This window comes from Suricata suricatta, chromosome 17, assembly GCF_006229205.1.
Source record: "Suricata suricatta isolate VVHF042 chromosome 17, meerkat_22Aug2017_6uvM2_HiC, whole genome shotgun sequence".
Lineage (NCBI taxonomy): Eukaryota > Metazoa > Chordata > Mammalia > Carnivora > Herpestidae > Suricata > Suricata suricatta.
The window spans coordinates 56,859,944-56,871,348 of record NC_043716.1 but is presented as its reverse complement, the minus strand read 5'-3'; the positions used below and the strand labels follow the sequence as shown (position 1 = coordinate 56,871,348).

Genomic DNA, 11,405 nt, shown 5'->3' with positions numbered 1-11,405 from the left:
CCCAGGGCTGCCTGCGCCGCTGAGCGCCTGCTCGGACAGACGGTGCTTGTCGCCGTGCCGTGTGGTGGGAGGGGGCGCCCGGGGGGTGGGGCCTGAGGCCAGGGGACAGCCTCGTGCCTCTTTGGGGCGTTCACAGGCTTGTCCCGTGGGCTTGGGGCACAGGTGGCGTTTTGGTGGGGCCGTGGTGAGCATATCGCCTTGTCCCCCCGGGGGGGCTGGCGGCTTGACCCTCGTCTCGGGGAGGGAGCGGGTATGGCCTGTTCACAAGCAGCCGGACATCTGGGAGCGCCCCTCGTGCTGGGGGAGCTCGGAATGGCGCTGTCCGCCGGGCTGCCGGGTGACCCGCGGGCGGTGACGTCCCTCTGGGGGTGGAGCAGGGGCGAGCGGCGTCTGGTAACGCTGCCAGCTCTGCCCCCTGGGGGTTCCGAGCGAACGGGGCTGCGGCACAACTCGGGAGTGAGTGGGTCCCACCTGGTCTTGGCATTTTCAGGGTTGGGTGTGGATGACTGAGGGAGGGCCGTGCGGCGAAGATGGCCCTCGTGGTGAGTCATCGCTGACGCTGCTGTCACAGCGCCGTCCCGTCCCGCTGTGCCCCAGGCTGGCCAGCTCCCCTCTCCTTCCCTGTCTGCTGGTCTTAAGGCTGAGCTCCGTCCCGCTCGCCAGCGTGTCGTGAGTGGGCCCCGGCGAGGAGGGCACGGGGCACTGCGGGGACGGCTCCCACTTCCCATGACTCTGTCTGGCGTGAAGCCCGTCGCATCAGGTGCTCCTTACGTTCGCAGGACCGCGCAGGCCGTCTCCCATCCCGCACTCCGCCGCCGCCGGTCCTCTCTCCCTGCCCGCCCGCCCCTCCCCACACCGTGTTCCCGGAGACTTGCGAGTTGTGCTCCGTGCAGCCTGGCCTGCAAGCCTCCGCGGCCCGGCCCTCCCCGCTCGCCCCACCGGCCGTGGCGTCCCTCCGAGCAGAGCGGCCGCCGCTCAGCAGCTCCGAGGCACCATCGATAGCTTCTCGACAGAACACGACAAGCAGACGAAAGATGGAGCGGGGCGGGGGGGCTGCAGCCGCGGGAAGGATGCGCAGCCTCCCCCCCCCCAGGCGTCGCGGCTCTGAGGTCACGGGGCGGCGGGTGAGGGTATGAGAGAGTCCTTCGGGATCTGGGCCCACGCGGCGCTCAGCGGGGCCCCGACGAGCGTGGATTTGGGGCCGCAGCCGCTGCGGGAGGCGGGCTATCCCAGTGTGTGTGCTGGGCCCCCACCCCGCGGGCTGCTGGCAGGGGCGCCTGGGCTGGGCGGGCCTTGCAGGAGGGGCCTCCTCGCTGACACGGGCCCGGTGGGAAGAAGCCAACTTGGTGACCCGTCGCCCCGCCACCTGCTCGACGAGGAGCTCGCTGCTGGACCCTCAGAGTTTGTAAACTTCAAGGGAGGGCTTGTGGGGAGGAGACGAGGTGAGGTGTCAGCTCAGGCAGGGCCGTGGGGCTGGGGAAGGGGAGGCCGGAGCCCCTGGCACAGAGGCCCCTGCTCCTCCCACCCCCCTGAGCGCTGACTTGCTCCAAGTACCGTGTTTTATGGTGAAACAGGGCTGAACTGTGTCCTTAACAAGCCCGTCGGGATCTGGTCTCGGCTCTGTGGGTGACACACTGCAAACGAGGCCCTGTCACCGCCTGCAAGGGGCGGGGCTGGAGTCCCGGTGTCTGAGCGCACAGGCTGCCCGTGCGGCATCCGCTCCCCGAGTTACCCTGAGGCCCCCGATGCCGAGCTGTGTGCCCCCGGCTCTGGGGGTGCTGGGGCGGGAGCGAAGGTGTCTGAGGAGGCGCCGGTGCCGGGGAAGCAGGGGTGCGGGCTGGGGGGGGCTGGAGGGGCCTGCCAGACGCTCACCATGTGTGCCAGGGAAGGGCTGTCAGATCCGGTTCCAGCTGGAGGAGAAGGTGCCGATCCGGGGCGGCAAGAACAGGCTGGTGGGGGGGGGGGCGCGTCTGCTCGGCCGGCTCCGTTCTGCGGGGAAAGCAGGTCCCCGTGGCAGTGGTGAATCCGGGGCTCATCCTGGCAGGTGTGGCGTGTAACGGAGGCAGGGAAAACGGAGGTAAAATCCACGTAACGTGGTGTCACAAGGGAATCCTGCAGTCGTGGCCCGTGTCTGACTTCCGTCACCCCGCGCCACGCTTCGCAGACTCGGTCATGGGCTTACGTGTTGTTGCCTGATCAGCGTCCCGGGCTTCCCGTGGCTGAGCAAACCCTGCCGGACAGACGTGTGTTCCTAGGAAAGGAGTTGCGGGCTCGTATGGAACTCTCCACGTGCCTTTTGTTTTTTAATGTTGGTTTATTTTTGAGAGAGAGAGAGAGCGAGAGAGAGAGAGCGTGCACGCACACATGCGCTGCATTTTTTGCTTGGATTTTCAAGGTTAAGTTCCCCCCCAGAAGAGTGTTCCCCGTCCCCGGGGTATGTGGTGAAGGTAAGTGCCACCAGGACGGGGTGGGGACCAGAGGCCACACGCCCCCGGCTCGAGTGGGGCAGTGCTTGCCGGCGGCAGAGGAGAGAGCCAGAGCGCCAGACCCCGCTGCCCGGGTGTGCGGGGTCCCCTCGGCCCGCAGGCCCTGCGCAGGAGTGTGGCTGCCCGCCCGCTGTGCCCTGCTGCCGTGGAAGGACCCCGCAGAGGGCTGGGGAGTGTGTGCGCCCAAGGCCGTGACTCCTGAGCTTCGGCGGAGCAAGGAGCGCACGGGGTCTGAACCGGGTGAGACGGCCCCTCCCTGGCCCGCCAGCCCAGCCCGCGAGGGCGCTTGTCTTCTGGTGAGACGTGTGCCAGGCCCACGGCCGGGCGTGAGCGGCAGGTTCCAGATGTCCTTTCCCAGCATTTCCCGACAGACAGACAGAGGCTGCGATTGGCCCAGCGAGGCTCCTGCTTCTTCACTTGTGTTACCATGGCCCTGCCATCTCCGGCCTGTCCGTGGACTGCCCCCTCTGAACGGGGCTGTGACCTGGGGGCTGGGTGGCAGCGGGCTGGCCAGCGCCTTCCCGAAGCGGGAGGGCGGTCCCGGGCTTCTGTCCGTGCCCCCCCACCCCGGGCACTCCTCTCATAAGGGCTGCAGGCAGGGCAGGGCCCCCGGAGGATTGTTAGTTCCAGGTTTTACTTTCAAACAAACAGTCAGCCAAATTAAAATCCAAGGCGAGAACACAGATAATTGAGAAGTAAGTCAGGATTTGAGGAAATTGAAAGAGTCATGAAGAAGCCAGCGCTTTGCAACTAAATGGGGACCTGAGTGAGACGCGCAGTCTTCTAGGAGAATGAAATGGCTGCACTTGACCTCAGAAAAGGTAGAGAACCCCTAAGCATGGGAGAAACTGAGGATGTTACCAAACGGTTTTCTCCTGTCCTCTGTGTAAAATTTGTGGGAAACACCGAATTCTATACCTGGTTACCTTTGTTGTGGGAAGAAATTAAAAATATTTCTTTTTATTTTAAAAGCAAAGTATAAAAGAAAAAAGAGAAAAATTGTATTCAGCCAACGTAGACTATGCACATGTACTTTGTAGAAAGTCAGCTGTTCATGTTTGTCAGATTAATAGTGTAGGTGTGTATGAGATGTGTCAGTGTGGAGATGGACGGATGGATGGACAGATGAATAGATGGATGGACAGATAGATGGATGAGTGGACGGATGGATGGATGGATGAATGGATGAGTGGATGGATGGATGGATGGATGACGGATGAGCGGATGGATGGATGGATGGATGAGTAGATAGATGGATGGACAGGTGGATGGATGGCTGGACAGATGATCAGATGGATGAATGGATGGACAGACAGATGGATGGATGAGCAGATGGATGGATGGATGAATGCATGCACGAATTGGTTGGTCCCTCTGTCCAGCGTCCTGCTCATTCAGATGCCCTCCTAGGGACACGCTGAGGGTGACTTAGCCTCAGTCGTTCCCAGTCTTTGCCTTGTGGTGTCTTACCGCGTGGCTAATTCTAGTGTCACACATGTGCGGATACACGTGCAGGTGATCCCTGACGTGGTACATAGAGCATTTGTCATGGCGAGTGCAGGGCAGACGCAGAGACTGTCACCCCAAGTCCTCTGTGTGCCCTGCATGTAGAGTCCTGATGATTTACTGCTCTAATAGTGGGCCGCTGATGGAAAGTAGCCATTCTCCGCGTGTCACCCAAGTGTCCGCAGGGGACTACGAGGCAGAAGGAGCCACTTGGGACTTTCGCCTTCAGGTTGCGAAATTTACATGTAGCTTGTTCTGCCATTTTTATCTGTTCTTGTTTCTGTGCTGCGTGTGCTATGTGTGATGTGTGCCATGTGTGATATGTGTTGTGTGTGTATCTGTGCATGTGAGGTATGTTATGTGTGTGTGCTGCATGTGATGTGTGTATCTGTGTGTGTGTGTGTGTGTACGTGTGTGTACGCCCAGGTGGGACTTAGCCGGAGGGGCGGTGGCCCAGGGCCTGCCTGGCAGTTCCCATCCTGGGGACACGCCTCTTGTGCTGCCCGGCCGCCGGGGCCAGCCGGTCTGGCACAGCCGGCTCGTCCGCCCAGAGCGGCCTCGGGCCCGTAGGAGCGGCTCAGCGCCGGCCTCCGCCCCCAGTGGCCGGGCTCTGTCCTGCGGGCCTGGGACCCCTGGTTTTGTTGACCAGCACTCCGTTCCCATCAGAGCCGCTGAGCTTACGGTGGGTGTTGTAACCCGAGAAAGACCACCAATGGTGACAAACCAGGTTGTGTCAGCAGAAGGAGAAATGCTACATTACAAAGAGGGAGACAGACGTCTTGCCAGTCAGTGTTGGCCCCACGTGGCCCCTGCCCTGCTTCAGTCAGAGGATGGCAGCCGGGTGTTCAAGGGGTTCATGACCCAGAGGACGAAGTGACCGTGTGTTGGGTGGCGAGCGCGTACGGCCTATGGCCCAGGTGCGAGGGCCGCGGGGGGCTAGGCACGGCCTCCGATTGGAGGAATGGAGGCGCTCGCTGCGTCGGGGTGCGTCCTCAGTGTGGGCGGTGTTGGGGTTAGTGTGTAGACGCAGGTCGGCAAGCAGCCCCACCCACTGGCGCAGAGCAGACCGCCCGCGGTTTGGGAGGGTGGCTGTCCCAGCCGCGGGGTCCCCAGCGCCGTGAGTCTCCAGCCCGGAGCACAGGGGACTTAGGACTGAGCAGTCTGGGGTAGTTAGGCACGGCCGGAGCGTTTTCTGTGCCTTAATAGCCCTAAAGAAGTTCATTTGTTTTACAAACACTGTCCTTTCATCAGTGCCCTTGGTGCCAGCAGACCAGTGGCCGTGGGCAGATCCCCGGGTCATAGGAGGCCTCCCTAAAGCCAGATTATCCTCTTGGAGGAGAGTGGGCTGGACAGCGCTGGCTCTGCGTCGCCAGGGCGTGGGACTCAGGAGGTGGCGGTCGTGCGGGTCTCTGTGCGTTCATTGTGACCACCCGAGGGGCCTCCGTCTCACAGCCCTGCCGCTCCTTTAACGTGACCGTGCTTCTGGCTGCCCTGCCAACAAGTGCTTCGCCTTTCAAGTTGAGGGGAGCAGGGCGTGTGTGCTGGGGCCTTGGGTGCCCCGCGGGTCCTGGGACGCTCGTCCGGGGGACTTCGGGTGGGGGGCGCTCCCGGGACGGGGGCCGCTTTGCTGGCAGAGGCAGGCCCGGTGGCCAGCAGGCTCTAGCTTTGCCCCGCTGCGTGTCCCCCTCCCACCTCCCAGGTTAAGGGGGTCAGAAAGTCTGTCCTCTCTGTGAAAGCTCGGCTTGGAGGCCTCATGTTTGTCCTCTGAGGATGCTCTGGCCTATTTTCCCGTCTGGCCGACTGAGAGCTTTCCTCCTCACCTGCTGGGATGCTCGTAGGTGTGGTTTACGGTGTATTTACCCTGTTGGGTGGGTGCTCGGCGGCCTGGGGCCTGCTGGCTTTCTTCAGCCTCGCCGCATTCCCTGCGGTTCGAGAGCGTAGACCTTGTGTCCCCGCCTTCTGTCCAGTGTGCCGACGTTTCTTCCCGTGCTTTTGTCCGGATGTTTTCTCCTGACTGCCGTTTGGCTCACGATTCCTCTTCTGCCCCAGTGTCCATCCTCCTGTTCAGCCTGCCTATAATCACCGTCGTGATTTCCTGTTCCGTCATTTCCGTCAGGTTCTCTGCTGATTGCTGGTCCCGGGGGTGGGGTGGGGGAGTCTCCATCTTGTGTCATGTGACCCTGACGCTGGGCTCTCAGCTGTAGGATGCCCGTCCGTCCCCCACCGGCGTCTCTGGCACGGGAGGCGGGTCTCTGCCCTCGTGCACATGTGTGGGGGTGAGCTCCATGCTGTGACTGGGCACGGTCCGTGTTTCAGCCGCTAGTGGGGGTGGGGGGTCTTCCGTGGTGACTGCGAAGCGCCTGTGCCCGGGGTCTGTGACCTGTAAGGACCACAGGGGCTGCCGGGGAGACGACGTGGCACCTCCTTCCGGGCCTGTGGGGTGACGCCGGGTGAACCCGTGAAGTCGACTCCGAGAGCGGCCTCCGCGCGGGCGCAGGACGTGCTGGGGCCCGCGTGAGGATCGTGTCCGATGGCGCTGACGCAGGCTCTGGGACCAGGTGTCCGGTAAAATCCAGCCGCTGAGAAGGCCTCGGTGACGCATGGAGCAACAGTGCGTCTCACAGTCCTTGGATCTTGGGTTTTACGAAGTAAGTGGCATCTCTTTTATACAGACCGTAGCCATTCTTGTGGAGGAGCAGAGCTGGGGACCCACGGTCCTCCGTGGAGTTCAATTCCGCGGAGCCTCCCCCGCCCTCCTGCACGTGCGCCCTCCTCTCGCCCGGCAGGGGCCGGCAGGGCTGGTCTGTGTTTGCCGCTCCTAGTCCGTGACCGGAGAGGCGCGTCAGCGTCCGTCAGCGGAAATCGGTCTCTGTTTGTTCACTGTTACCATCAGCTAAAATACAGACATTTGGGGGGCGCCTGGGGGGCTCAGTTGGTTAAGCCTCTGACTCTGGCTCAGGTCATGATCTCACAGATGGTGAGTTTGAGCCCCGCAGTGGGCTGTCTGTTGTCAGTGCAGAGCCAGCTTCAGATTCCCTGTCCCCCTCCTCTGCCCTTCCCCTGCTGGTGTTCTCTCTCTCCCTCCCTCCCTCCCTCTCTTTCTCTGCTTCTCTGTCTCAAAATAGAAAAACAGATTTAAAAAAAAAATACAGGACACAGGGACACCTGGGGGGCTCAGTCGGTTAAACGTCCGACTTTGGTTCAGGTCATGATCTCACAATCTGTGAGTCCGAGCCCCGCGTCGGGCTCTGTGCTGACAGCTCGGAGCCTGGAGCTGCTTCCGATTCTGTGTCTCCCCCTCTCTCTGCCCCTCCCTCATTCACACTCGGTTCCTCAAAAATAAACGGATGAACGTTGAGAGAAATAATAAAATAAAACACGAAGGTGGAATTCTAGACCGTGTCCGACCCCAGCCTGAGGATAAGCGGCTGTGGCCCCGGGGCGGCCCCGCCTCCGGGGTGTGGAGCAGAGCGCCCCCCGCTGGCAGCTGGGCACCGAGGCGTCTCACGCCGTCTTTTCTGTCTCCGCTTGGGGAGAGGAGGCTGAATCCTCACTCCAGTCCTGATGATCCTTTTATTCATTTACTTCTTTTTAGATTTTCAGATTTGTGTTAAGGGTTTGCTTGTTTGCTCCTGGCCTCGTCAGGCTCCGTCCTGGATGTTTTTATTGCTGTGGATGTGCTCATGGTCTGGGACTCATTTGTTTAAAACTTGAAAGGCGCATTATTTACTAAGGAAACGATTTCAGAATTTCTACTTACTTTTCTGTTTCCTCTTAACATGCATGTAGTTTATAATCTGTCCCTGAGCTTGTTGACCTCCGGGTTGAGTGCCGGGGTTCCCGGTGCTGAGGTGTTGGGACGGCAGCTACTTTGGGCTCCGTCGACCTCCTTCAAGTAGCGCCTTTGACTCCGGGCGAATGCTGAGAAGCCCAACAGTGTTCTTTGGACAGCCAGTTCCAAAGGATAAACAGTAAACATAGGCTACTCCTGGCCTTTTTTTCCCCTAAAAGGTTATTTTGAGAGAGAGACGGGGAGAACAAACGGGGAGGGGAAGAGAGAGAGTCCAAGCAGGCTCCGCACTGCCAGCGCAGAGCCTGACGCAGGGCTCCATCCCACGCACCGTGAGGTCATGGCCTGAGCTGAAGTCAAGAGTCAGACGCTAACCGGCTGCGCCCCCCGTGCACCCCAGCCTTTTTCCTGAGAGCCGGGAGGCCCCCATGCTGCCCGGAGTAGGATGTTGTGCTTGAAGGGTTCTCTGTGATTTGCTAGTTCTGCTGATTCGGCTCTATATAGATGCTAAGAACAACCTGTTTTCTTTGGATGAAGAGTTCCAAAGGCGTTTGTTTCCCTTTTCCACGGCCACGGAATTGAGTGCCCCAGAGCCTGGGGGCTTCAGGCCGAGCGGGTTTATTTGCTCACTGTGTACAGTCTGGGCTGGGCCCGGCTGGACGACACTTCTGCTGGTTCCTCCCAAGGTCTTTGGGGGTGGCTTCCATCATCGGGAGGCTTCACCGGGCTGGAAATCCACAGTGACCTCCTTCCCAGGCCCCGCGCACCAGCTGGGACCCCTGGGACCCCGCACAGGGCTGGCCGGCGCCGCTCTCCTGCTCCGCTGCCCTCTGCAGCGGGGAGCCGGGTCTCTGTGTGCGCCTGGTGGCCCGGGCCTGGAGGTGGGGGCGTCCTGGGAGCAGGTGCACGCCTCTGTTTGCATCACACTTGCAAGTGCCACTCAAGTCAAAGGAAGTCACGCGGCCTGCCAGTGTGCACGCAGGACGGGGGTGCAGGAAGGTGTCAAATCATCGCTGAAGCCCGAGTCGTCCCGTTGTTGGCTGGCTCTGCTCCGCTGGGCTGGTCGGGGCTCGTCCTGCACACTTCCGGTCCCCGGCGGACCTGGGAAAAGCCATTTGTCCAGTGAGTCTCGGTTTCCTTCAGCGAGAAGCTTGGCTTTGGGGCCTGCGCTCCCGGAGCCGCGTGGCCGTGTTCCCTCGGCCTCCCTGGAGGGCGCGGCCGGGGCCGAGCGGGGCTCAGGCGGCCGCACCCCAGCCCTCACCGGCAGCGGTGTGCCTCCCCCTTGGTCATGGTCACCCTCCCCTTTGAAGCTTACCCTTCAGAGTTTCCTTGTTTATGTTCTCTCTTGTTGGGGTGACCTTTCCCGGTTTCTGTCGTCCTCCGTCTGTTTGTGTCTCTCTCTGGTGTCAGGCCGGTGTGTTTACTGGGGGCGGAGCCGTCTGACATCGAGTTTCTCTGTGTGCGTCCTTCGGCTCCCAGCATCGCTTTGGAGACGCCGGCGGCCAGGCTGAGCGCCGCTCTGTTAGGGCATCTGTCTCTTGTCCAACCTGTCTGCTTCGGGGGGCTCCGCTTTGCCCAGGGCTTTGCGGATTTGCTGCCAGGTCGTTCTCGTCCGTGTCCGGGGGCCCCTCACAGCTCCGGCGTCTGCACCTTTCTCGAGTCCTGAGAGTGTCCCAGCCCGTCTCTGCGCGGGTACCGCCGAGCCCTGATGCCTCTCGTGCCCAGACCCCGGGCCTCCCCACCCGGCGCACTCGCTCCCTGACCCGCTCCCGCACGCGCCATCCCGCCGGCTCCGGGCTTCCTCTGTGTCTGTGCAGCCGTTCTGTTTCTCCTCAGCCTCTCACAGGACAGCAGGTCCTTGGGGTGATTCATTCGTGGTGTTCGCTAGTCCTTGGGCCGTATTTTCAACTCTATTTCTTAAAGAACGTTAAACAAACCTGCTTTACTTTTATCTAATGGTTCGGGTGTCTGAAGTCTGTGTGCTTCAGCCTCTGTTTATTTCCTTGGCTTTCCGTCTTGGTGCCTGTTTCCCGACGTGCCTTAAAGATTTTGACCGTGAATGATTTCCCTTTGAAATTTAACTATGTAAAATCTTTGAAGCTTGAGATGAGGTTGCTTTTTTGTCTCTTTTCTGTTTTTTTTTTCCCTTTTTAAGAAGTTGTTTGGGTTTGCTTATGTCCAGCACATAGGGGCCCTGCTGGTCAAGGTTACGTAAAATCCTGGCCTAAAGGTGTTATATCCCACCCAGGCCGTCCGCGCAAATCCACGTGGAGGCCAGCCTTTCCCTCTCTCCACTTCTGTGTCCGGGTTAGAGTCGTGTGGTTTTCTCGGCAGCCCCTGGCAGTGGTTTTGCTTCTGGGGTAAACCTTACTGGGAGTCCCCGGCCCACTTTTCTGGGGGGACACCTTCTCCTGGACCCCCACCTGGCCTTAGGCCTCGTCCCCTGCCCCCCTCACCCCCCGCCCCCAGCCCTGTGTGTCTGTTCAGAGCTCGGCACCTGCCGTTCAGGTGGAATCTGGCTGCTTTCTGTCCCCGCGTGTGGGTTCCTGGCTTCGGTGTGCAGACTGAGCATTCTTTCCTCTCATGCCCGCTGGTCCTTGCCTTTAAGAAGGCGCCCTGCCCCCGCCGGGTCCCACGGCTGGTGTGCGCAGGGCCCGGGGCCCAGGCCTGCGGGGCGTCACCTGTGGCCTGCCCGGCACTGCAGACGTGACGTCTTCGTGTTTCTTCGAGGAGAGCACTGGGGCCGGCACCTGATCGTAAACCTGAGCGCGGTGATGAAATGCTTTTGAGACGTGGATTGCACTAAATCACCGAGTCTGAATGGGGCGGCCTGACAGCTCTGAAGGAAACAGAAAATGTAGCCGAGCCCCTAACAGCAAGTGTAGGCATTTTCAGTGATAAACTACTAAACACAGTAGGTGGATGCTCTTACGTTCACCTAGGAATTGAAGGTAATTCTGGAAACTTATGGGCCGGGGGGGCTTGTGTTCGTGAGCGGCAAGGCGGTGTGTGGCGTCTGTGCCTCCCTTGCAGCGTCCTGCTTCCGCTTGTCGACGGAAGGTTCCGGGGGATGCGTGCCAGGTACAGGGGAGCGGCGGGGGGAGCTGGCCGGGACGGAAGTGTTCCCGAGGGCAGTGAGTCCTGTGGCCTCACCCCCAGTGTGGCTGTAGATGGCAGGAGACGGTGTCGGAGGAAAGAGAAGGTGGCCCGTGTGAGGACCCAGCAGCTCTCTGGCTCCGTGGGAACAAGCCCGGGCACCAGCAGGGTTTCTGGGGAGCAAGACCCCCCCCAGTCATTGAACTGAAGCCTCAGGAGGGCAGCGGGGGGGCAGGGGGAGGTGAGAGCACAGCCGCTGGGGGGGCAGAGAGAACGTGTGGAAGGGGGGGGGTCTCTGGCCGGCACCTGCAGGGCTGCTGGGGCGGGGGCCCCGGCCTCTGGCGTCGTCCCCTCAGGTCTTGGGCCGCCAGGAGGCACCGGGGCGCAAAGGCAGCACCTTCTGCAGGCCGGGTGAACCCTGCAGGCGGGCCTGTACTCCCATAGTCGGTGTAGGCCGGCCTCGAAACCAGACTGGCGGGCAGACGGCAGTGCCAGGGGACAGCCCCCAGGCCCCGTCTGGCTGTGCG

At 61.2% G+C, this 11,405-nt stretch overlaps 1 protein-coding gene across 1 annotated transcript in view; it reads left to right on the top strand.

The window, feature by feature from the left end:
* Positions 1 to 312: 312 nt before the first annotated feature.
* The window catches only part of LOC115281699, a 40,551-nt gene continuing 29,458 nt past the window's right edge, over positions 313 to 11,405 (top strand). Inside the window, exons 1-2 of the mRNA XM_029927120.1 lie at positions 313 to 456; positions 780 to 1,130. Coding sequence (XP_029782980.1) covers positions 313 to 456; positions 780 to 1,130 — 495 coding nt within the window. The remainder of the gene's footprint in view (positions 457 to 779; positions 1,131 to 11,405) is intronic.